Below are 27484 nucleotides of genomic sequence, written 5' to 3' on the forward strand. Positions count from 1 at the left end.
CATTGCATATATCTCCATTTCGAGTATCCTACTGTACACCACTTGTTAGAATGTTCTCAGCTGATGAAATAATCCAAGTAACTGCTTGACTTCATTTCAGATACAAGCTGATTACTAATCTAAAAGCTGACTAAGAAAACAAATCAGATTTTGTCATAGCAGTCTTTAAATGTGAAAGAGAATAGGAAATGCGATGAAATACTTAAAAATATGATATATAGAAATGAAACATTATAACAGAAAAATAAATAACCTCGTTCACCCGGATGTCCAATGCAGCTTCGCTTCCTTTTCCCCATAGCCAGTATTGGGCTCCATCGAAAATCCAGATAATCCGGAAAAACTAAAAAGACAAATACAGTACATGCTATATAATCTATTAACATAAGTTTTAGTCATACAATTTTTCAATTGTACAAAAAAAAATATAAAAGACTTTTCTTACATTTCCGACTGTTTTTGCACTAAAATAATGTGCAAGTTTTTCTGTTTTGTATTTGTTATTTTATATAGCATTTGCGTGCAGCACGATCACGAAGACGTTTTACTAACATCAGTTCTGCAGGTGTGGTTTCAGTCTGGGATTCTAAATAGGCCATCAGTTTGTCCAGCTGCATTGTTGCCTCTCCATGACTCATTGTTTCTTCTGATGGAGCACCGGTTTCATTTTCAAAGTCACCATCACTCTCGTCATAACCTGCCGAGGAACAAGAGGCAATAATTTATTCATCTGTCACTATGCCATAACCTAGTGAATTATACTCATTTTTCAACCAGTCATTTAAGTCCTTCACATCTACGTCTGAGCATCCGGGAATGCGTGCAAATGTGTCAAGAAAATCAGAAGAGTCCACACTTTCCCATTCTCAATTCCAGACAAATGCCGGGACAGTACCTTTGATAGAATGTGGCCGAATTAGTTCCAGTCCTTAGCTATCCTTGGCGGAAAAGACATTCAAGAAGAGTCGACCACGTAAAAGAAATACTGAACAAGTAAAATTAAATTTTTATTATTTTCGATCCAGATAAACTGGAGATCCGGATTAATGAGGGCCGGACAAACACGGTTCTCGTGTATATAAAACTTAACTTAATAGGCTTTTTCTATTTCTAAAATATGAAATACATGATAATTATCTACACTTATTAGTTTCATTATTTCCCGTACTGATAGTTATATCATAGAAGAGAAAAGAAAGGATTCACCTAATCAATACAAGTTTATTGTAAGTTCCTATACTACAGTACCAGTTTCGACTCACTGTACATTACCTTTACATTGGTCAAAGTTGGTATTGTGCCTTGCTAAGTAAAAAGAGGGATGTTACAAGCATTAAAATTAGGCATATTTCAAAGTAAAAGCCGGCTATGTATGCATCTAATATTAAGTGTGTCAAAATAGCCTTCAGAATTATGCACAATAGTAGCAGCATCACACATAATGCCAAGATAATCAACAATACTAACAAGTACTATCGCTCAGGAGTATACCGAATCAGATGCAACAATTGTGAAACAAGTTACGTAGGATGTACCGGTAGAAACTTTGCAATCAGATACAATGAACATATTAATGCCGTAAAACACAACCATTTTTCTGCAATAGGTCAACATATGGACAAATACAAACATAGTTTCACGAACATAGCTAACGATATGAAAATACTAAACACAAACCCCAAAGGCCCCTTGCTTAATATAACAGAAGAACTGTATATATCATTGGATCAATACACCAACCCTAATTACAATATCAATGAAATAACTGAAAAAACCAACACCATATTTAACAAAGTTATCCCCGCTTTAAAAAATTACTATCTTAAAATAGTCAAACAGTGTCCAACACGCGCCACAGCGCAGACGACCGACACACCCAACTCCGCCCCTATACATACGACAGCAACTCCCCCAAACCACCCCTCCATTCCCCTCACAGCAGCGGATACCAACACCAGGAGAACACGGCACAGTACACGCCAGGCAGCCAGGTCGAACGCATCTCATCCACTTCAGCAACAGTAAGTAACTATTACGGAAACACACATACAAGCAGGCACTTTAAGAACATAAATTTCTAACTTTACTTTTCGTTTCTTACAGATATTTATCGGCAATTATAGACAAGAAAAGAGCCACCACCTAGCAACTGACATTTATACACTAAAGCAAACTGCATTTAACGTTTCTGAGATAATCTTCAACCTCAGCTGCACATGCCTACCTCTGAACACACATGTATTTATCACTGACAACTGAAGATTGTAATCATACAAGTGGATGAACCTGATAGAGAGTAGAATATTATAGATGCTCTCCATACGAACACAAGCACGGACATTTCCTCACATGATGGATAATTAAGTAAACAAACTAACAAACAAAGAAACAAACAAACAAACAAACGCAAGATGTCAAATTCATTTCAAGAATGTGTCCCTATTCATCACACTGGACTTTAGCATGAAATGTAATTTAACGTGTAATTTTAATATGTACTGTGAATATTTTAATGTGTTCATGTATCTATATCTTTTAAAATAAGTTGATCAACACGATTTTTAGACCCTCAGACACACTTAATATTAGATGCATACATAGTCGGCTTTTACTTTGAAATATGCCTAACTTTAATGCTTGTTACATCCCTCTTTTTACTTAGCAGTAAAGGTAATGTACAGCTGAAGATGACTTTATAAAGAGAGTCAAAACTGGTACTGTAATATAGGAACTTACAATAAACTTGTATTGATTAGGTGGATCCTTTCTTTTCTCTTCTATGATACATGATAATTAGCCCAGATAATTTGTGTAATATGAATTTAAGAGTAGGGTATTGTCATAACACTAGTGATGTCACGCTATCTTCACACTGTACCATCCTCCACCAAGGGCGCTAAATGACAATGGTCCAATATGGTTGGCAGTAAAACAAGTCATACTGGAAGAAGCAGTAGATCACAGGGTATCCCAATTTCACTACGGATTGTAACGGTTCAAATCCTGTTACAGGATGATATCTGTATTTTTTTTATTATTATCATTATTTTATCTGTGATATTATTATATCATTATTATTATTATTATGTCCGTATTATTATTATTTTATCTGTGAGATTACTATTACTGTATTATCATTCTTATTCAATTCAATTCGGCAATGCTTGTCGCTTGCGTGATTGTAGTTAAATGAATGCATATGTGTGTGTGTAGATTAACATTAAAGACACGTACAGTGAGAATTGTTATATATCAGATGTTGGATGTGACATTGTTGCATTGTGCAATACTGCTGGCATTTCTGTCAAGTCATCGGCACGTTATGGCTTCGTGATCGTGAGTATTTAGCGATGAGCTCAGATACTCAGGCCGCCCCAGGCTATTTCACCATTGTATGCAATATTTATCGCGAGGTGGGAGTAAATTATAGTTATTTCTGGAGATTACGTAGGTGCGTCAACCAACGTCTATAAATGGTGGCTGCATATTGTAGTGTCAGTCATTATTCAATTGGAAGGAGAGGCGACAGTTGGTGGGAGTGTGAACAAGATGCAGAGACCTCAGTCGGTCCTTAAGTCAACGGGAGTCTACGCGAAGGAGAGGACTCAGTGATTCATTGCTCATTGGTCATTGAGAGAATGACGCTACAGTTGGTCAGTCACCTAGTTGAAGATACGGATGCAAAGGCTTACCATGGAGTCATAGAAGGATACCACTTGCAATGAAGTAATACCATCCAGACTTACAAAGAAGTCATATGATATGGAGAAGAAGTAGTCACAGGAATACATCACCAAATTAGGCATGACACATCTACAGTAAACACCAGATCTAAGGAATACGTCGTAATTACACTCAAAGTGTTGAAGGTACAGTCAAGTGAAACAGTGAGGGATATATTTCGTATAAATTGTTAAATGTCCAGTCAAGAAGAATTCAAATTCATGCCTAGTTTCTTTCAGTTACAATGTCATAATTTCATATTCTCATCTGTTTTATCGCAATAACTTACTATTTTTTATATACAATTTAAAGAATATATTTTGTTTTATCAAATTAATTCATCTCCCACGCTGGTATCTTCATCTTGTCGCGATGTGGGAGCTTGCGTGCCTAAGTGATCCTGAGAGCTATGCCGGCGGGAGCATAAGCTCCTGGTAGGGCCACCCAAGCCGGACAGGTCAAAGGTGATAGGCCAGACTAAGAGGGATACCCTGGTCCTCCAGGTTGGGGGTTGATCATGGGGCTAACAACCCTATATCGGAAAAAAACAACTTGTTACGAAACTCACAGACAAGAATAGCCGGACTGATGATAATGGTAAACGACCCACGCGAGGAAATGGAAGACGCAAACGGAAATATGATATGTATGTAGCAACCTGGAATGTACGAACCCTGAATAAACCGGGAGCCCTAAACAATCTAAAACAAGAAATGGAGAAATATAATATTGGAACAGCAGCAATTCAGGAAGTCAGATGGAAAGGAAATGGTGTTTTTAGAAGTGGTAGATATACAGTTCTGCATAGTGGCAGAGCCAAAGGTACAATAGGTGGCACAGGCTTCCTAGTGGATGACAGATATAAGTCAGCAGTTTTGAATTTTAAACCTGTAAATGAAAGAATATGCACTCTAAGGATGAAGGCCCATTTTTTCAATATCACCCTTGTGTGTGTGTGTATATGCACCTACAGAAGAGGCTGAGGATGAAGAGAAAGATATGTTCTATGGACAATTGGAACAAGAACTAGAATGCATCCCAAGACAAGATGTAAAAATCAAACTTGGAGATTTCAACGCTAAAGTGGGTAAAGAAGAAGCCTATAGGGAGACAGTTGGGAAGGAAAGTTTGCATGATGAGTCAAATGATAATGGACAGAGGCTAATTGATTTTGCCATGGGAAACTCAATGGTGGTGAAGAGTACATGGTTTCAGAGAAAGAATATACAGAAAGCCACTTGGTGTTCACCAGATGGTGTCACCTTTAATCAAATAGACCATGTAGTAATTGATAGGAGACATGCATCTGACATACAAGTTGACAGTTGTAGGGGAACCGATTGTGATTCGGACCATTACTTGGTACGGGTAAAATACAGGCAACGTATTGCAACTTACAGATCTGCTAAGAAAGGGAAAGCTCCAATGAGATATATGGTCTCAAAATTGAAAGATAAAGAAACTGCACAACTATATGAATGCAGGATGGAGAAGAAATTGGAGGCTAAACAACAAAGCTGGGCAGTGGAAAACATCGAAGGAAAGTGGATTTTATTGAGAGATGCATTGCAGGAAACTGCGGATGAAGTACTAGGAGTTGAGGTAAAGACCGAAAGGCAAGGATGGTTTGATGATGATTGCAGAAGAGCAGTTGAGGAAAGAAATGAAGCAAGGAAGAAAATGTTTAGCAGGAAAACAAGAACATATGTAGAAGAATTTAGGAAGAAGAGGAAAGAGGCAGACAGAATTTGTAGGAGAAAGAAGAGAGAGGCAGAGAGGAAATGGATTACAGATTTGGAGGAACAATATGATATGCAAGAAGTACGGAAGTTCTATGGGAAAATAAAGGACGTACAGAAAGGTTTTCAACCACATGCTGTATTCTGTAGAGATAAAGAAGGAAACATGATTGGGGGAAGAGACCGGATTCTTGACCGATGGGCGGAATACTTTAGTGAACTGTTGAATGTGGCTGCAGAGTCGGTGAGATTGGAAGAAGTGGATGGGCAGCCTTGGCAGGATCCTAGCCTAGATTTAAAACCAGTGCCTGTACCATCTATAGAAGAAGTGAGGACGGCAATTAAGTACTTGAAGAATAATAAGGCACCAGGAAGTGATAACATTTCAGCTGAGATGATTAAATACGGGGGTGAGCAGTTGACGCAACTTGTTCACCAACTAATTGTGGAAGTTTGGGAAACAGAACAAATGCCAGAGCATTGGAGCTTAGCAATTATTTGCCCAATTCATAAGAAGAAAGATAAAGCAAATTGTGAAAATTATAGAGGTATATCTTTGCTTAGTGTGGTTTATAAGGTTTTAGCCAAGGTTTTGTCTATGAGACTCACTCCACTGGTTGAGCAGATACTAGGAGACTACCAAAGTGGCTTTCGACAGGGTAGATCAACAACAGATCACATCTTCACTGTCAGGCAAATAATGGAGAAATGCTATGAATATAATGTGGATGTGCATCAGCTGTTTGTGGACTTTTGGCAGGCTTATGATAGTGTGAAGAGAAGGAAACTGTATCAAACAATGATGGACATGGAGTTCCCAACTAAATTGATAAGACTGGTACAAATGACCCTAACAGGTACCAAATGCATGGTTAAAATAGAAGGAAATCTTACTAAAAAGTTTGAAGTAAACCAAGGTTTGCGGCAAGGGGATGTGTTATCTACCCTGCTCTTCAATGTGGTTTGGAGCGTGTGATGAGAAAGGTGGAGGTCAGTAATCCAGGCGGTACGCTCTTCAACCGTGTAACACAGAATCTGGCTTATGCTGATGATGTTGATATGCTGTCTAGAAGATTGAAAGACCTAGAGGAAGGACTGGATAGACTAGAAAAGGAAGGAGGTGAAATGGCCCTAAGAGTGAATAATGCCAAAACTCGTTACTTGTTTGCATCTAGGAGGACCGTAGTAAGGGAAGACAAGTGCATAAAATTAAATGGGATTAACTACGAGAGATGTGAAAAGTTTAAGTATTTAGGAGTGCTGGTGACAAAAGATAATGACATGAAAGAGGAAATAAAAGCGAGGATTGCTGTGGGCAATAGGGCTTACTTAGCTTTATTGAAAGTGTTTAGATCACGCAGCCTTGGTAGAAGATTAAAGTTGACAGTCTATCGAACAGTATTACGACCAGTGGTAACTTATGGCTCTGAAACATGGACAATGACCAAAGTAGATGAAGAACTGTTGAACAGATGGGAGAGAAAAATACTGAGAAAGATTTTTGGCCCGGTGAAGGAAGGGGAATTGTGGAGAATAAGGACAAACAAGGAATTGGAAGAACTCTATGGACATCCAAGTATCGTAACCGAAATAAAAAGCAACAGATTAAGGTGGTTGGGACACGTGGAGAGTGTGCCAGATAATAGGGCTGTCAAGAAGATCTATAAGGGAAATCCAGGTGGTAGAAGATGGAAAGGAAGACCCCGGAAAAGATGGCTGGATGATGTGGAGGAGGATTTAAGAAAGATGGGAATAAGAAGATGGAGGAGGCGTGCAGAAGATCGTGAAGATTGGGCTACAATCGTCAGAGAGGCCAAGGCCCTACAAGGGCTGTAGCGCCGAGGAGTAAGTAAGTAAGTAAGTAAGTAAGTAAGTAAGTAAGTAAGTAAGTAAGTAAGTAAGTAAGTAAGTAAGTAAATGAATTCATAGTATTATTTCAATGACAGAATTAGATAACCTCAAATTTAATGGGGAAACCGAACGCCAATCTCCTTTTCCCGGAACTTATATGGTATGTTGTCAAAAGTAAGCTTATTACCCCACACCCTAGAGATAGTCAAGATTCTCATTCTATTATTGCTGCACTGAGTGGTAGCTGGCGCCCATCAAATAACGTATGTGTAAGTAAGCAGGTAAGAAGCAAGTGTGAGTACAAGGTCAGACGATTGTGTATTTTATTTAATGAATATTAATTTTCATAATTTTCAAGTTAAATTCAGATTAGTATGTTTGTAACGCTAGTCAGCAAGTTAGGAACATTATATTTTGGCCCCGCAATGTGGTGCACGAATAAATTCAGAATTTGTTCTGAATGACAGCATATCATAGGTTCATTTTGGAAGAGTATGCACATTTAAGCTAACGGAATTATAATCGGTAAATGTCAGGAGTGTAATTTTGTGATATATATTTGTATTTTGGGGTTATGTCAAAGGAATTGAAGAGGGAAATTAATTTGATATCACAAACTATTAACAGTGAACCGAAGATGGACAAGGAAGACAACAGCAAGTCACGGGATGACGAGGCTCTTGCTTCTAAGGACATCCAAGGTGAAGTTGAGAGTAGGGAGCAGATGAACACGATGGAAGCTTCTGAGGGAATTCAAGAAAGTGCAGAAATTGAGAATCACACTGAAACTCAAAAGGAAGTCTCAGGGGCAATGACTTCGCAACATTTTAACTTGCTGATGGCCAAAATAACCGAGTTCAATGAAAATAATGGGAAACAGATTGAAATTAGTAATGAAACTTGTAAAAAACAGATTGAAAAGAATAACAAAAAGTATATGAAACAGATGGAAAAAGTGATTGGTATCTGTAGTAAGACGGAGAAAAAGATTGATACTATTAACGAAAATTGTAATAAACGGTTTAACTCCATAAATAGTAAAATGGAAGAAATGATTGGTAGTTGTAACGAAACTTTTAATGTGATCAATGATAAAATAGATGGGTTACGTGAATCACTAAATTCTAAAATAGATACTAAGATAGTAGAGGTAACTAGTCAAATATGTACATTAGAAAATAAGTTTAATAAAGAGTGTGTTGACCTCAGAGGAGAAATAGAGTTGAATCGGAGCGATCTTCATACTCAAATTGAGCATGTCAAAGAAACATGTACACAGAATATCGCAGAGTTAAGTAATAAGATTTCTAGTAATCGGGAAGAAATTCACGAGATGGTCGAAAAAAGATTGGACAAGATCCATAACGCAGTGGTGCAAGATATGAGGAAATGTGTCAGTAAGGTAGAAACGTTTGAAAAAGAGCTTGGGCACGTCAGAGAACTAAAGAACAAACAAGAAACTTTGTTGCAGAAGGTTAGAGAGAAAGAGGAAAACTTACAGGAAGAACTGAGAATAATGAGAGAATGCGGAGAGAATAGCGGAAGAAAAAGTTTTGAATTGCCAGACGGTACTACGAAAAGAAATGAGAGAAGGTCAGATTACAAGAGAAATAGTAGTAACGAGTGGTTTTTACAATAGGGACCAAGATTTGCCTAAGTTTACTGGAAAACAGTTTAATCCTATGGAATTTTTAAAATTAGTCGAGAAAAGATATGCAAGTAAGTTGAGGGATAATATTATCGAATGGGAATACGTGTTAGAGATCTTGTCTAATTGCTTCATCGGTGAAAGTAAAACCTGGTTTCAAGTGTACCGTAATAATGTCTAATTTAGGAGAATTTAAAGAGAAGTTCATTAATAAGTTTTGGGATGAGAATGTCCAAAGTCGTGAGAGAGAACGGATTATGCTTGGTAAATATAGACAACAGGGAGTGTCTATGACAGAATATTTTCTGAGACACGTGCTCGTATGGAAAAATCTTAACAGTATTGGTTCAGAAGTTGATATCGTAAGGATTATGTTAAAGCATTATTCTGACAGAATTAGGGAAGCTGCCTGTATGCAGAAAGTCAGTACTATTAAAGAAATGGAGGTATTATTAGATAGTTTTGAGGCTCTGAATGGTAGTGTAGGTGGTAATCGACCACAAAGTAGAACAGCAGAGGAAGGGGAAAACAGGTCAGATAATTATCAGAGGAGTAACCAGAGAGAATCAGAAGATGGGAGGCGTGCAGATGTGAATTATGTGAGGAATTATAGACAAAATAGCTGGAGAGGGAATAATTATCAGCCGAGGAATAACAGAAATTTCAATAGTGATAGAGGTCAGCAGAGTTACCAGAGAGAATCGGAAGATGGGAGGCATGCAGATGTGAATTATGTGAGGAATTATAGACAAAATAGCTGGAGAGGCAATAATTATTATCAGCCGAGGAATAATAGGAATTTCAATAGTGATAGAGGTCAGCAGAGTTACCAGAGAGAATCGGAAGATGGGAGGCATGCATATGTGAATTATGTGAGGAATAATAGACAGAATAGCTAGAGAGGGAATAATTATGATCAGCAGACGACTAATGGACATTTCAATAGTGATAGGGTTCAGCAGAGTTATCAGGGGCAATCCAGAGAAGGAAGGCGAGGAAACTTTATACGCCAAAGTGATGGAAGGCATGAGGATTTAAGTCATAAGAGAGAGAGTAATAGGACAAATGCAAATGGTATTCAGGAATAGTCATCGAGCCAGAATATTCCAAATGAACAGGGAATCGGGTAAATTAAATGAACAGTCCGAAGGTAGAAGTTGTACAGGTATGTAGTATAAGTAGTTATGTAGTGAAAGTAGATTTAAGCGTATAGTGTGATTGTGACCCAAGTATTGTTAAGTGAGATATTTAAATAATGACGTAGTCATAAATAATGGGTAAGTCACAGAGAGTAAATAAGATGATAGTGGTAACAATCATGATTGTAAGTTCCAGCCATGCCTTGTTATACCAAAACTTGTGTATTCATTTATTTTAGGAGCTGACTTGGTTGCAAATCATGGAAGTAGAATAGACTTTGATTTAGGTAGTGTGTGTTTGTTCTGGGAGGAAACTAGCAAAGCAGTGCGTGTTAATTATGATGGTCTGAGGTAAGTGGGTTGATAACGTGTGTTCTTTATAGATATATGAGAGGTAAGTGAAGGTGTTCCTAGTGAGAGGAAATGTTTTGAGGTGTGTTATGTGTCTATACGACCAGTATCCGAGGGATAGTCGGTATGAGGCAGTGACGTGAAGTAATTTGAGTGAATTACAGGAGGAGTAATTGTGTTCGATGTTAGGTAAGCATCGAGATGTATTTAGTGGTAAGTGAGGAAGAACACGTATATGAACAAATTTGTAGTACATGACCATTCATCATTTGTGGGAGGTAAGTACTCCATTCAACTTAAATGTGCTAGTGAAGTCGAAGAACAAATAAACATTATGCTGGATTACGGAATAATCTTGTAGCCATGGTATTGATCCTTTAATTGTTGTTGCCAAGGAGGATGTGATTTACTGAGATATGCAAGTTAATAAGGGCAAAATTGATTCAGTTTGAGTGACAAGGTGCTACTCAGAGTTTCATTTTTATCATCTGCAGAGGTGGGAAATATGTCTAAATTCTTTCTTTTGTATCAGGGGTATTTCACTATTGTGAACCGTATCGGGAAGTGTGCATATTCCTTAAAAGATCAGGAAGGGAAGATTGTCGGTACGGTACTTATAACATTAAGAATTTGAAGAAGTACTTCACGTGAGATTTGTTGAGATTAAAAAAAAAAAAAAAAAAAAAAAAGATGGTTAATTTTTGTGAGAAAATGGCAAAATAAAACTAACATATGTGAATTTGCGTGTGAACCAAGTGTCGTATTGGTGTATTGGAAGAATAAGTGCTACATTGTCATGGACTGTATGACAAAGCGGAGAACAAGACATTGGACAGTTATCTACGATAACAATATGCGAGAAAAGTTCTCATATAAGTGATATTTCACAAAAAGTTTTGGTATGTAAAAAAAAAAAAAAAAAAAAAGAATGTAGTGTAATCATTTAAAATTATTTGTATGTGTTAAATTGAGCGCTGTACTCTTGTGATTTGTATGAGAGAGAGAGAGACACTGGACAGTTATCTACGATGACAGTGCGCGAGAAAAATTCTCACATCTTTGATATTTGATAAAATGTATGGTTGAAAAAGAAAATTATTGTGTATACTCATTTAAAGTGTTTATCTGTGTCAGTGTTATATAATATATATATTATGTTGTTCATAAATCAATCGATTCTTTGTTCTTTGATTTATTTATGAGGGAGGCAAATTGTAACGGTTCAAATTCCGTTACAGGATGATATCTGTATTTTTATTATTTTATCTGTGTTATTATTATTATATCATTATTACTATCATGTCCCTATTATTATTATCTGTGAGATTACTATCAATCAATCAATCAATCAATCAATACTGATCTGCATTTAGGGCAGTCGTCCAGGTGGCAGATTCCCTACATGTTGCTTTCCTAGCCTTTTTCTAAATGATTTCAAAGAAATTGGAAATTTATTGAACATCTCCCTTGGTAAGTTATTCCAATCCCTAACTCCACTTCCTATAAATGAATATTTGCCCCAGTTTGTCCTCTTGAATTCCAACTTTATCTTCATATTGCGATCTTTCCTACTTTTATAAACGCCATTCAAACTTATTCGTCTACTAATGTCATTACACGCCATCTCTCCGCTGAGAGCTCGGAACAGACCACTTAGTCGAGCAGCTCTTCTTCTTTCTCTCAATTATTCCCAACCCAAACATTGCAACATTTTTGTAACGCTACTCTTTTGTCGGAAATCACCCAGAACAAATCGAATTGCTTTTCTTTGGATTTTTTCCAGTTCTTGAATCAGGTAATCCTGGTGAGGGTCCCATACAATGGAACCATACTCTAGTTGGGGTCTTACCAGACACTTATATGCACTCTCCTTTACATCCTTACTACAACCCCTAAACACCCTCATAACCATGTGCAGAGATCGGTACCCTTTATTTACAATCCCATTTATGTGATTACCCCAATGAAGATATTTCCTTATATTAACACCTAGATACTTACAATGATCCCCAAAAGAACTTTCACCCCATCAACGCAGTAATTAAAACTGAGAAGACTTTTCCTATTTGTGAAACTCACAACCTGACTTTTAGCCCCGTTTATCAACATACCATTGCCTGCTGTCCATCTCACAACATTTTTGAGGTCACGTTGCAGTTGCTCACAATTTTGTAACTTATTTATCACTCTATAGAGAATAACATCATCCGCAAAAAGCCTTACCTCCAATTCCACTCCTTTACTCATATCATTTATATACATAAGAAAACATAAAGGTCCGATAATACTGCCTTGAGGAATTCCCCTCTTAATTATTACAGGGTCAGATAAAGCTTCACCTACTCTAATTCTCTGAGATCTATTTTCTAGAAATATAGCAACCCATTCAATCACTCTTTTGTCTAGTCCAATTGCACTCATTTTTGCCAGTAGTTTCCCATGATCCACCCTATCAAATGCTTTGGACAGGTCAATTGTGATACAGTCCATTTGACCTCCAGAATCCAAGATATCTGCTATATCTTGCTGGAATCCTACAAGTTGAGCTTCAGTGGAATAACCTTTCCTAAAACCGAATTGCCTTCTATCGAACCAGTTATTAATTTCACAAACATGTCTAATATAATCAGAAAGAATGCCTTCCCAAAGCTTACATACAATGCATGTCAAACCTACTGGCCTGTAATTTTCAGCTTTATGTCAATCACCTTTTCCTTTATACACGGGGGCTACTATAGCAACTCTCCATTCATCTGGTATAGCTCCTACGACCAAACAATAATCAAATAAGTACTTCAGATATGGTACTATATCCCAACCCATTATCTTTAGTATATCCCCAGAAATCTGATCAATTCCAGCCGCTTTTCTAGTTTTCAACTTTTGTATCTTATTGTAAATGTCATTATTATCATATGTAAATTTTATTATTTCTTTGGCCTTAGTCTCCTCCCCTATCTCGACATTATCCTTGTACAAGTAACTATTCTCATTTTGGTTCCGTATTGAAGTTGACATATGTCTCAAATATTATTACAATATTATAAGCCCACCTGTTCAATACAATACAATATGATCCACTATTTCATATGGTCAAAAAATTTTATACATAATACATAAAAGTCAATGGTACATGTTTCACCCTCCTTACGGGCATCATCAGCCTATATCAATCTTAAAAATAATACATGTAGAGTCATTCTAATCTTATAAATTATAGGTTAAATGTTGAAAATGATTTCGTAAAACATTACACAATAACATCTAAAACAACGATAATGCACCAAAGTATGTTAAAAGAGAGTAAATTAACAGTTTTGAAGATTAAAACGTGATTAAACATGAAATTTTGAGAGTTTAAAACTAAAATGGATCCTTTTTTTTATAATATCATTAAGACTGTGATGGCCTTGAGTGTAAACACAATCATCAAAGGGGGATGTTTCTTCAATTCCCAAGTTGAATCCAAGATGGTAAAATCACTGTCAGTTATTTAAAACGGAAGTGTGAACGTTATAAACATGTTAAAATGTATATGGTTAGGATATCTGAAAGTCGAAAAGAAAATGGAACGTCTTTGAGAGGCGTTGCTAATGATAAAACGTATGTCAAAGCTAGCGGAGTTCAGAAATTATGTGGTAGTCGATTGGATCTAAAAGATAGTCAAGTTGATGTTATAATTCCGTTGAAACATTTGTTGGAAGAAATGATCAGGATTTTCTGAAACAAAATGAAAAATGGTGAATAATACCGTACTGTACAAGAGACTTCCTGTACGTCAAAAATACCTAATGCGGTACTTACTCGTACGGTGCGTATTAAATACGTCAGGTTGTTTCAGCAACGCTAGCTTGACTGGGTTTTCGACTTCTAGTATTATAACGGTGTGGCTGAGGCAGTGAAGGACATGGAGGGGGGGTAATGGTGGGTGGAGCCTTGCGCGCATGTGTTGTTATTGGAGGGCTGTTAGGAGCAAGATGGGCGGGCCTATCATTTGACGAGGTGGTGGAAGCTTTAGAACAAGAAGTTCTAAAAGTTTGCGGGATTGTATTATGTTTTGAATTCACCATGCCTAATAACTTTGGAGTTAGCTCATATAAAGGATTTTTTACTTCCGTGGTATCGTTAAGATTATGGTCTTTGTTATAGGCTTGGTCTAAAAAGATGTAAAGATTTTCTAATTCATTCATAAGCTTTCCTTTGCCTATGCATTTCAGAATAGTGAGATCTTTATCAATTGATGTAAACTGATGTCCTGTTTCACTCATGTGTGAGCTCATCGCTGAATATTTGTTGTGCTTTAAGGCATTATAATGCTCCATATATCTCGTATAAAAGCTGCGCCCAGTCTGTCCAACATAACTAAATCCACACTGGGCACAAGTAAGTCTGTAAATACCAGATCTCAAAAAACGGCTGTTTTTATAATTGACTTTATTATGATTAAAAAATATACTTTGATTTGTATTTACTGTTCTGAAAGCAATATTAGTGTCGTATTTCTTCAGTGTGTTGGCGATCTGGTGGATGGCTGGGTTATTGTATGTAAACGTAGCGAAACTAGTTTTTTTAGGTTTATCCGGAATGAGATTCGTGGATAGTTTATATTTAACTTTATTGATTAACTGGTTAATCATTTCAACCTTGAACCCATTAAGCTTGGCCAAGTTCCTTATATAGTTTAATTCTATTTTTAAGTTGTTAGGGGATAGTGGGATTTTTAAGGCTCTGTGTATTAAATTATAGAATGACGCTTGTTTTTGAGATTTAGGATGTAAAGAGGAATTATTTATGGTTATAGGAGACTGTGGGTTTTCTGTAGATTTGAAAATCGAAAGTATTATTGGCGCGCGTGATCGTTATATCTAAAAAATTTAAGGACTGTTTAACTTCGTCTTCTTTAGCGAATTTTACATTAGGGTCAATTTTATTTAAAATCTCTAAAACTTCGTCGCTGTTAGTAACATTTTTGTCAATAACTACAAAAGTGTCGTCCACAAATCTCAGCCATAAACATATACCTTTTATATGTTCTTTGATTTTCGTGTATTCTATTGAGTCCATGTAAATATCAGCCAAGATGCCGGACAAAGGGTCACCCATGGCTAAGCCAGTCTGTTGATAAATCTTACCATTAAAGGAGAAAAAGTTGTTATTCAATACAAAATTCAGGATCTTCATAAATTCATCAATTTCCAGCTTACTCAGGCTGCTATGTTTTGAAATATTGTCATAGATAATTTTGACTGTTTCTTTAGTAGGTAAATTTGGGTACATGTTTATGACATCATAGGAACACATTATATGGTTAGGTTGTAAGTCAAATTTACTTAAAATATCGCAAAATTTGATTGAATTCTTTAAAGGAAGTTTATTATTAAACTTATGTTGTTTAAGAAAACCGTGGATATATTTGGAAACTTTATAGGTAGGGCTATTACGGCAATTAATAATCGGACATACGGGAATGTTGTTTTTATGGATTTTAGGTAGAGCTCTGGCTATTGGAATGCTGGGGTTCATATTGATCAGTCTCTGTTGTTCCTGTTCATTGAGAAGGAATGTGGAGTTCTTATTAGAGATTTTAAATTACGTTGTATTCTTACGATAGGATCTTTGCCAACTATAGTATAAATCTTATCCTTAAAAAATTCTTCAGTTTTATTTATGTAATTGTCCTTATCCATTAACACCATAGACCCTCCCTTGTCAGCTATTGTGACTATGATGTTGTTATCTTCTATTTTCGTTCTCAAATTACGTATTAAAGATTTTTGATTAGAGTCGGATTTAGCATTAAGTTCTTTGGCTAGTGTAGGTAATTTCTTTTTTATGTCAAATCTAATGTCATTTTGAACTTCAAAGGGGAGTTTAGAGATATTAGCTTCTACCTCAGCTACTGTGGTAATAATATCTAAGTCCTTTTTTTCACTAGGCCAGTTATACTTTGGACCTTTATTCAGGTGGTCCGTTTCTGTTCCAGAAAACTGCACGTTGGTTAAATTAACAATTGTGGGTGTGTGGACATTTGAAGTACTTGTTCTTTGTGTATCTATTCTGTACAATGGATAGCGTTTGAGATTCTTTTAAATGTGATAATTTCTTGTCTAAAGTGGCCTGTTTCTTGTCGAGTAAAACCATCAATTTGTAGTCTACGTGAAGTTGGAAAGAGTTCCATTCTAATGGGGTTAATGTCTGAGCTACCGTTAAATGAACTTTATATAGTTGTAAGTTCAATTGGGACTTCTTGTATAGTGACCTAATTTCATTCCTTAACCATATTACATTTACTTTATCTTGGACTTTATTCATACTTGGGACGGTTAAGTTCTTTCTTTGTGTAGGTACAGTCAAGTGAAACAGTGAGGGAATTATTTTGTATAAATAGTTAAATGTCTGGTCAAGAAGAATTCAAATTCATGCCTAGTTTCTTTCAGTTACATTTATCATTAGCAACGCCTCTCCAAGACGTTCCATTTTCTTTTCGACTTTCAGATATCCTAACCATATACATTTTAACATGTTTATTACGTTCACACTTCCGTTTTAAATAACTGACAGTGATTTTACCATCTTGGATTCAACTTGGGAATTGAAGAAACATCCCCCTTTGATGATTGTGTTTACACTCAAGGCCATCACAGTCTTAATGATATTATAAAAAAAAGGATCCATTTTAGTTTTAAACTCTCAAAATTTCATGTTTAATCACGTTTTAATCTTCAAAACTGTTAATTTACTCTCTTTTAACATACTTTGGTGCATTATCGTTGTTTTAGATGTTATTGTGTAATGTTTTACGAAATCATTTTCAACATTTAACCTATAATTTATAAGATTAGAATGACTCTACATGTATTATTTTTAAGATTGATATAGGCTGATGATGCCCGTAAGGAGGGTGAAACATGTACCATTGACTTTTATGTATTATGTATAAAATTTTTTGACCATATGAAATAGTGGATCATATTGTATTGTATTGAACAGGTGGGCTTATAATACTGTAATAATATTTGAGACATTATCCTTGTAACCAACAATCTTTACATACTGCTGACTGAGTCCTCTCCTTCGCGTAGACTCCCGTTGACTTAATGACCGACTGAGGCCTCTGCATCTCGTTCACACTCTGACCAACTGTCGCCTCTCCTTCCAATTGAATTACTGTATTATCATTCTTATTCAATTCAATTCGGCTATGTTTGTCGCTTGCGTGATTGTAGTTAAATGTATGCATATATATGTGTGTGTGTGTGTGTGTGTGTGTGTGTGTAGATTAACATTAAAGGCATGTACAGTGAGAATTGTTATATATCAGATGTTGGATGTGACATTGTTACATTGTGCAATACTGCTGGCATTTCTGTCAAGTCATCGGCACGTCATGGCTACATCATCGTGAGCATTAAGCGATGAGCTCAGATACTCAGGCCGCCCCAGGCTATTTCACCATTGTATGCAATATTTGTCGCGAGGTGGGAGTAAATTATAGTTATTTCTGGAGATTACGCAGGTGCGTCAACCAACGTCTATAAATGGTGGCTGCATATTGTAGCGTCAGTCATTATTCAATTGGAAGGAGAGGCGACAGTTGGTCAGAGTGTGAACGAGATGCAGAGGCCTCAGTCGGTCATTATTCAATTGGAAGGAGAGGCCACAGTTGGTCAGAGTGTGAACGAGATTCAGAGGCCTGTCGGTCATAAAGTCAACGGGAGTCTACGCGAAGGAGAGGACTCGGTGATTCATTACTCATTGGTCATTAAGAGAATGAGGCTACAGTTGGTCAGTCACCTAGTTGAAGATACGGACGCAAAGGCTTACCATGTAGTCACAGGATACCACTTGCAATGAAGTAATACCATCCAGACTTACAAAGAAGTCATATGATATGGAGAAGAAGCAGTCACAGGAATACATCACAAAATTAGGCATGATACATCTACAGTAAACACCAGATCTAAGGAATACGTCGTAATTACACTCAAAGTGTTGAAGGTACAGTCAAGTGAAACAGTGAGGGAATTATTTCGTATAAATTGTTAAATGTCTGGTCAAGAAGAATTCAAATTCATGCCTAGTTTCTTTCAGTTACAATGTCATAATTTCATATTCTCATCTGTTTTATCGCAACAAGACTTACTATTTTTTTTATATACAATTTAAAGAATATATTTTGTTTTATCAAATGAATTCATAGTATTATTTCAATGACAGAATTAGATAACCTCAAATTTAATGGGGAAACCGAACGCCAATCTCCTTTTCCCAGAACTTATATGATATGTTGTCAAAAGTAAACTTATTACCCCACACCCTAGAGATAGTCAAGATTCTCATTCTATTATTGCTGCACTGAGTGGTAGCTGGCGCCCATCAAATAACGTATGTGTAAGTAAGCAGGTAAAAAGTAAGTGTGAGTACAAGGTCAGTCGATTGTGTATTTTATTTAATGAATATTAATTTTCATAATTTTCAAGTTAAATTCAGATTAGTATGTTTGTAAAGCTAGTCAGCAAGTTAGGAACATTACAGGATGGAAGGGTATTCTTCTGCCAAGCTTGCTGTAAGGAGGCAAGTTCGCTTGTTCCTTTTATCCTTTTTGTGATTGAAAACTACAATCGCATTTCACTGTAGCATTTATAGGCTATTAATTTATGTACTGGGGCAAGTTGTTTTGTTACAATGCTGTATCAGTCGTGAACTTTCAATAATTTATATCGCTAAAATGTAAGTAATCGCATAATTACTAAACAAGGAGTTAGAACACCAGCGGTCTCTTGTCACAGAGTGGATAAAAATTAAAAGTCAGTATTTTGAACTGTGATTCATTTCCTGTGAAAATAGATATTTACAATTGAAATGCAGTTTTTAAAATCGTAACTTTTACCAGCGCTACGTGTAGGCTCTAGTGAACTCTACGAGATTATGCTTCTACTAAGCCATCAAAAAACATAGGTTGCAGATCCAGTGTGGCGCTGCTAAGACGACATCACAGAGGCTAAACATACAGCATGGCACGGCTCGGACGATGTCACAGTGTGTTTTACAAGGCTGCCAAGACTATCTTTACAAGACAAGGCCAGTGAAAAGACCGTTGGTCTGGATTGGTGAGGTCTGGTTAGTAACCATTGTGCTGGAGAGATAGAGGGATATAAATGTTATTGTTTTTACGTCCCACTAAGTACATTTTGGGCTTGGTTTTCGGAGACATTGAGGTGTCAAAATTTTGTCCCACAGGAGTTCTTTTACATGCCAGTGACACAAGGCTGACATATTTGAGCACATTCAAATACCACCAGACTGAGCCAGGATCAAATCTGCCAAGTTGAGCTCAGAAAGCCAGCGCTCTACTGTCTGAGCCCTGAGCCCAGCAGGGATAGGAATCTCGACAATCCGTTCCCGGAACCTACGTTTCCCCGGATCATGCATTCAAATTACGTAGTCCCGCGAGCATCGTAATTAAATCACGTTGTAAAAATCCCACATTATTCGTTCCTCGAAGGAACGATTTCCCGGATCAACCGTCCAGAAATTTCAGTCCCAAAAACGCTAAATCTTCGATTACAAATTTCTATAAAATAATTTTCCGCCTTGTCAATACTTTACACACTTTATTCTATTTAATTACTGTACATGTACACGTTTCAAGAGCCTCCGCTCTCTTCCTCAGCGGTGCCAAATACTAATTATCTTAGGACTATGTTTCAATGGTATCATATTTCAATTATATATTAAAATATATGAATTTTAAATTAGTTACAATATTACTGTAAGTTTTTCTTTAGCCTATTTACATTGTCATTTGTCATATATTTTACCAGAATGTTACCAATCATAAATGATAAAATCTAATTAAATTAATCTCTCTATGTTAATTTATGTCCTTATTAATATCTGAAAATAGTAACTCTTTCTTCATCTTCTATAAAATCTACAAAATTAGTCTCTATCCTGAATTATAAAATAACAATAATAAATAGCCATTTTGTATTAAATTAATAAACTACATTTATGAAGTTAGTCATTTTTTAAAAATATTTCTTCTCTCTTCTTTCTTAACGTCTGCTTTAATTTTCTAGACTTCTTATGAATCAGAATTTTCTCCTCTTACTCTCCCAATTCTTCATTCCTTTAATTTATCCGCAAATTGAATGATGTGATGTTTGTCTGAACCCAAACAATATGTCCTCCTTCCCTCCTTGTTGCTACTTTGCTATTGGTTGTGCGATGATCTGCTCGTTGTTTCTAACCATCAAATTCCTTTAAATAAACAAATTAGTTCGTCTTGTTGTCTAATTTTAACCTTGCTCTCAATATATACTTGACGTGTTCTACTCTCTGCTGTCAATGACCTTGTTGTCAAGATCATTGACAGCAGAGAGTAGAACAAGTTTGTTTTCAAACTAGCACAAGTATATATTGAGAGCAAGGTTAAAATTTAACAACAAGACGAACTAATTTGTTTATTTAAAGGAATTTGACGGTTAGAAACAATGAGCAGATCATCGCGCAACCAATAGCAAAGTAGCAACAAGGAGGGAAGGAGTACATATTGTTTAGGTTCAGACAAACATCACATCATTTCAATTTGCAGATAAATTAAAGGAATTGAGAATTGGAAGAGAGTAAGAGGAGAAAATTCTGATTCATAAGAAGTCTAGAAAATTAAAGCAGACGTTAAGAAAGAAGAGAGAAGAAATATTTTTAAAAAATGACTAACTTCATAAATGTAGTTTATTAATTTAATACAAAATGGCTATTTATTGTTATTTTATAATTCAGGATAGAGACTAATTTTGTAGATTTTATAGAAGATGAAGAAAGAGTTACTATTTTCAGATATTAATAAGGACATAAATTAACATAGAGAGATTAATTTAATTAGATTTTATCATTTATGATTGGTAACATTCTGGTAAAATATATGACAAATGACAATGTAAATAGGCTAAAGAAAAACTTACAGTAATATTGTAACTAATTTAAAATTCATATATTTTAATATATAATTGAAATATGATACCATTGAAACAGTCCTAAGATAATTAGTATTTGGCACCGCTGAGGAAGAGAGCGGAGGCTCTCGAAACGTGTACATGTACAGTAATTAAATAGAATAAAGTGTATAAAGTATTGACAAGGCGGAAAATTATTTTATAGAAATTTGTACATAAGTCAATACGGACCAGAATGGTGAAAATAATCAAATCCTCATTTAAGCGTTTTTCAATAAACTGTATCTCACGAAAGGACAATTATGGCACATTTATGGATCTTGGCATTAACGCCCTGTCATTGCGATATTTATTTACTTATCGTATGACATTAAAAATAAAAACATACCATCACAAATTAAATATAGGCTACAGTACACCATGTAGGTTACAATTTCACCATCAAGCTCTGCAAATAGTCTATATAAGAAGGATTTGGGTCAAGAAAGTATTTTCGGCTACACCGATAAGCACTCAGGGGACACTGTTCCACTATATGACAAACTGTTTGCTTATGGGCACCGCAGCTACATTCCAGAGAGGGAAGTTGGCTCCATTTGTAGAGAAAGTCAGTGCACTTTCCATGGCCTGTCCTGATACGATTGAGGGTTGTTCAGGTTTTGAGAGTACTGTACTGGAAAATACAATACCTAGGACATATCATGAGAGGCGAGAGGTATCAATTATTACAGCTTATTATTGAAGGAAAAATACAGGGGAAGATATCTGTTGGGAGAAGAAGAAATTCATGGCTGAAAGACCTTCAAAGATGGCACTGCTGTACTTCAGAAGTGGCATTCCATTGTGCGCTGTCAAGATCAGAGCTAGTTATGTGGATCGCCAACCTCTGCTCCGAGATGGCGTCTTAAGAAGGAGAAGTGAACTTGCATAAGGGACCATCTTAGCATCGAATTCGGGTGGTATTGTTTAGAGATTCTCGGAAATTATAAAGCGGAGAGTGGCCACAATAATTGTAAGGAGATACAGAGCATTTTGACAGCTCTACTTGAAGACTGAATAAGTTTCGTCAAATGTTTGCACTTATAAAACATCTACATTATGTCCAGGGTTAGATGTTTATATTTTTATTTTCGATTATATTGCCGAACAGGTTTTCGGCACTTTCCTCAGGGCACTGTATAGTAACAGGGCTTTCAGGCAGGAATCGAAACTGCTCCTTCTTAACACAAATCTTGCACAAAACTAGTACGTATATTAATATTATTGTATACGATTATGTTATCGAGACCAGAAAAGATGTTGCACCTTACATACAAAAAGCCATGAGGTCTTGGGATTGCCTGTTACTGTTTTGGTCCTAATATAAGATGGGGAATTTTATGTTTTTGAGTTAAAAGTCCAAACCCGCAATCGTTTTATTTGCACACGTTACATGTACAAAATAAATGGTTTGTATCATAATTTCCAACTCGTACTGACACGTGCATCGAGTGCGCTATCCAGCTGAGCCAAAAGTCACAAATAACCATAATTTTTGAAGTTTTGATTAGTGATGGGAAGAATTTAATATAATGCATTCGAGAACTTCTGAGTATCAATAATTACCTTTGAAACCAAGACCAACTACAACATATTCTTGTATTTAGATGATCTTGTCGAAACCGTTCTCGAGTTCAACATAACCTTTAAAAGTCAATGTAGGCCTAATTTACGCGGTACAAGATTTCCAGAAACTGAATACAAACCAGAGACCAAATTACAATGGAAGATTAAGAAAGAATGGATTTCATCATCATGCTGGGCGCTTTATTTTATTAGATGAGAGAATTAAAAACTACTTGTGGTCGATTGTCGTACGGCTTGGCGAAGAGTTTGGCTAATCAAAGTTGCTGAACCGAAAGAAGTTTTCACGGAAACTGATGAAGTTTCCCCTGTAAAACTGAATATAAAGGATCGAGATTATGAATTCGCGTACCGGTAATTAATGTTTGATGCTGGTTTCACGGTCTAACTTGCCTGCCTCTCATCCATTGGGCCCGGGTTCGATTCCCGGCCAGGTCAGGCATTTTTTACCTGGATATAAGGGTTGGTTTCCAGGTCCACTCAGTCTGCGTGATTACCTTTAATTGAGGAGCTATCTAATGGCAAGATGGCGACCCCGGTCTAGAGAGCTACGAATAACGGCCGAGAGGATTCATCACACTGATCATGCGTCACCTCGTAATCTGCAGGCCTTCGAGCAGAGCAGCGATCTCTTGGCAGGCAAAGGCCCAATGGGGCCATAGTTTGGTTTGGTTTGTTTTAGGAGTGTTGTAAGATTATAATTATACATAGTTAATTTTTGTGATGTTTAGCCAAATTGCTGATGGCTTTCATTCATTCCCAGATTTTCCATTTTCCTGTGTTGTATGTTTTATTTTAATAGCCCGTCCAAAAACGCAGTTCCACTGTATTATATTTTTGCCCTACAGGTATATAAGTTATACAACAACTGCCCATTAAGGCCCGGTTTCATCAACACATGTTAAATATATATTAACAAGTAGTTAGTTAATACGGAGTTAAAAATTTAATATCTTGTTAGGTTTCTTGCGTTTCATCAAACTTTTCTTGTGAAATGTTAACTAATCGACTGTTAACTCTCCCGATATTGCGAACTGGTGCAAATCAAGGAGGCAGTGGTACAAACATGCTGTTTTACAGCGCGCTCCGATGCGCTTTTGTTTGAGCACAGCTGTAAAATATGGAGCGTGAAGTGAAACGGAATCGTACTTCTAATTTTTCCTCCTTCAAAAAAGAGTTGTTAATTGAATTAGTAAATATATATAAGTTATTGAGTGCAAGCACACAGATGGCTTGACGATAAAAGAAAAGGACGAGGCACGGGAAAAGTCCGCGAGGGTTTCAATGGGGTTAATATACTTTTTTAGTGGGTATCCGCTGTCACCTAACAGAATCACTTCGTTAATTGTCCCACTTCAAACTGTGCTCCGATATGGGAGTTATTAAATATTGTATTGTCGTGTGCAGAACCAGACCACCTAGCAAGTATATCCCTGATTTGGAGATTAGGCTCACTAATTACCTGAACATTAACAGAGAAATATCCCTTCCGATTATGATATATTTCGGCCCAATTGCCTCCAGGTGATTGGATTCTTACATGTGTGCATTCTATTGCACCTAGAACAAACACCAGGAAAACGGCTTATTTCATAGAAGTCGCGGATAATTTGCTGACGCTCTTCTACTGAAGGGAATGTTATATACCTCCTTCCCATGGATGCTATTGCTGCAGACACTCGAGAAACAACTCTACTAACAGTGGTTTTAGAAATTCCAGCATTGTCTCCGGCCATTACGTGAAAATAACCAGTAGCAAAAATTCGTAATATTATCAGTACCTGCAACATTGGAGAAAGAGGTAAGTTTCTCTTCGTAGGATATTCTAACCTCACTTGAATTCAGTCAACAACCTAAGCAACGACTATTTTCGATAACCTGTATCTATGAAGAAATTCCGCATCTGTCAAATTTTTGAAGTCATTACGTCGCTTAACTCTTCTTTGATCAGGATTGTTTTGTAAAAGATCTAAATAGAGCAATTCCGCCTCGAAAGCGAGATTCACAGCAGCCATTTTGGAACAGGTTGCTAAATGCTAATGTTAGCCATTTAACATTGGAAATGGCTGATGTTAACTTTAATACGCAGTTTAACATTTGTTAATGTTAACAGTTGTTGATGAAACGCAAATTTTCTTAAATCGTATGTTAAAATAATTTAACACCTTGTTAAGTATTAACATGTGTTGATGAAACTGGGCCTAAGTATTTGAAACTCAGTATTAATTCCAATTTTCCTCTTCTGACACAAAAAGTTACTCTTAAATACCCCAATGGACCACTGGATGCTGAATTTAATGTCTGACGTTAATGCAAACAACTGAGTGGATTTACTTCGGACAGAAGCCTATTGCTGCCTGTCTAACAGTTTATTTGAATCAGAAATACATTCAGCAATGAGAAAGCTAATCCTGTTAAAACAAAACATTAAGAGCAGTAACACAAGCATCAATAACCCACTAGTCATTGCAACATTTTTAGACAAGGCTACATTACATTCTCTCACCCTTAATAAAAAATTGTCCGTTGAATACAGGAAATCACAGTACGGATAACAATGAAATGACCATAGTTCATGCTCCTTCTGATGTACATTGAAACTTACTCTCAGTGGGAGATAGCTGGGAATCTTCTCCCTGTGTGAAACTGGTATCGAGGACAGCAAATCCAGTAAGATGTGAGGCAGATAGATGTCCTATAAAACGAACTTCAGCACAAAAACAGGAATCTAGATGTAATTACACTGCTGAAACATACCCTGCAGCCTTTTCTGCATATCGGAGAGTCCTGGAGTCAATGAAACCACTTGATTGAATGATTTCTCTCTACATTCAGAAGAAAGTTGAAGATGACAATGTTCTCCCTCACTCACACTGGCATCAAGGAGAGCAAATCCCGAAAGGTGTGAGGAAGCTGAATGTCCTATAAAATAAAGGTAAAATCACAACATACAAAATTCAGAATAAAAGGAAGGGAAATGAATTACATTTCTGAATAAGGGAGTTAGGAATATTTACCCTGCAGTTTTTTCTGCAGATTGGAGGGTCCTGGAGGTGAAGAAACCACTTCGTTGAATAGTTTCTCTGTACTCTCAGTAGGAAGTCGACGTTGATAACAATGTTCAACATCAATCAAACTTGGATCCACGACAGAAGATAGATATCCTATAAAATTTACGGTAACATAACATCAAACAAGAAGAATACAAATTTAATTGCCTTGTTGAATAAAATAGCTTACCATACATTTTCTTCAGTCCACTGAATAAAGGTTACATCACATCAACCGAGATCCAGTAGAAAAAGAATTCAAAAGCAATTACAATACACTGCTGATTAAAATTCCTCACCATACATACCCTGCTGGCTTTGAATCATACTAGAGGATCCAGAAGTGGAAGAATCCACCCCAATGAATGGTTCTATCCCACGTGGTGATTGCTTTCCTGAAATGTACAGAATTTATCTTCATCTTCAAATGTCTGCCATGCTTTCACCATTCAACCTTATCAAGCACCTACATGAGAACACTTACCACTGTTGACAGGTGATCCCTGTCCAGCATCAACACACTCATATGCCATGCGGTCAAACACAAGCATTTCCTCTGCACTAATAGCATTTCCACTGAATATAGTAGGTACAGCACTTCTGTGCAGCCTTCTACGAAATTTATCAAAGAAATGCTGTGGCTCGAAATGCTTTCCACACAGATATCTGATGTCATAAAGCTTCTTCGCAGGGAGCTGTAATAACTCCCTATTTCCACTATTTTGGACCCATGTGCGGCACCTAAGCAAAGCAGACTTCAAGATAGTACATATTGCTATTTGTTTTACGTCGCACCGACACAGATAGGTCTTATGGCGACGATGGGAAAGGAACGTCCTAGGAATGGGAAGCGGCCGTGGCCTTAATTAAGGTACAGCCCCAGCATTTGCCTGGTGTGAACATGGGAAACTACGGAAAACCATCTTCAGGGCTGCCGACAGTGGGATTCGAACCCACTATCTCCCGGATGCGAGCTCACAGCTGCGCGCTCCTAACCGCACGGCCAACCCGCCCGGTAGTACATATTGCCTTCAGACGATATATCAGAATTATTTTCAATTCAATGTACGAAATACCTCGACCCCTGAATATTATAATCGACTTCAAAATTCGTCTTAAATAAAACTCACTTACCTAGCAGAGTCCTTCGGAAACCTAAAAAGCGCTGTAGTTTTTAAACTGTCAGCGTATTCCTGACATCCTGGCGCAACACACCGTCTAAGATGTGGCATACTGGAACAAAAATCTCGTTCAATGCGAAAGAATCTCAACAAATGTTCGTCTAACAAGCATTATTACTTGCCATACGACCAAGTTCCCTTCGCGCGCAACGATAACGGGGTTGTCAAAGAGAATTCTTCTTCTTCTTCTTTGTTTGTTCTTGGACTCTGCGCAGCGCACT

The 27484-nt window shown here is 36.8% G+C and overlaps 1 protein-coding gene and 1 long non-coding RNA gene across 3 annotated transcripts; both read right to left on the bottom strand.

Moving 5' to 3' along the window:
- Nucleotides 1–248: 248 nt before the first annotated feature.
- Nucleotides 249–25938, bottom strand: LOC137501868 (uncharacterized). 2 transcript variants are annotated; one of them, XR_011018661.1, is made up of 3 exons: nucleotides 25790–25938; nucleotides 446–697; nucleotides 249–343 (listed from the first exon to the last, which is right to left on the bottom strand). It is a non-coding gene; the product is annotated as an uncharacterized lncRNA (long non-coding RNA). The 2 variants fall into 2 exon arrangements; XR_011018662.1 differs by lacking the exon at nucleotides 25790–25938 and adding an exon at nucleotides 25638–25715.
- Nucleotides 25939–26035: 97 nt separating this feature from the next.
- Nucleotides 26036–27408, bottom strand: LOC136879104 (uncharacterized). The gene is made up of 4 exons (XM_067152847.2): nucleotides 27217–27408; nucleotides 26567–26823; nucleotides 26391–26477; nucleotides 26036–26196 (listed from the first exon to the last, which is right to left on the bottom strand). The coding sequence occupies exons 1-4, from the start codon at nucleotides 27312–27314 to the stop codon at nucleotides 26036–26038; spliced, it is 603 nt and encodes a 200-aa protein (XP_067008948.2). The 5' UTR covers nucleotides 27315–27408.
- Between the last annotated feature and the right edge of the window lie 76 nt (nucleotides 27409–27484).

Source organism: Anabrus simplex, chromosome 8 (genome assembly GCF_040414725.1).
Source record: "Anabrus simplex isolate iqAnaSimp1 chromosome 8, ASM4041472v1, whole genome shotgun sequence".
NCBI lineage: Eukaryota > Metazoa > Arthropoda > Insecta > Orthoptera > Tettigoniidae > Anabrus > Anabrus simplex.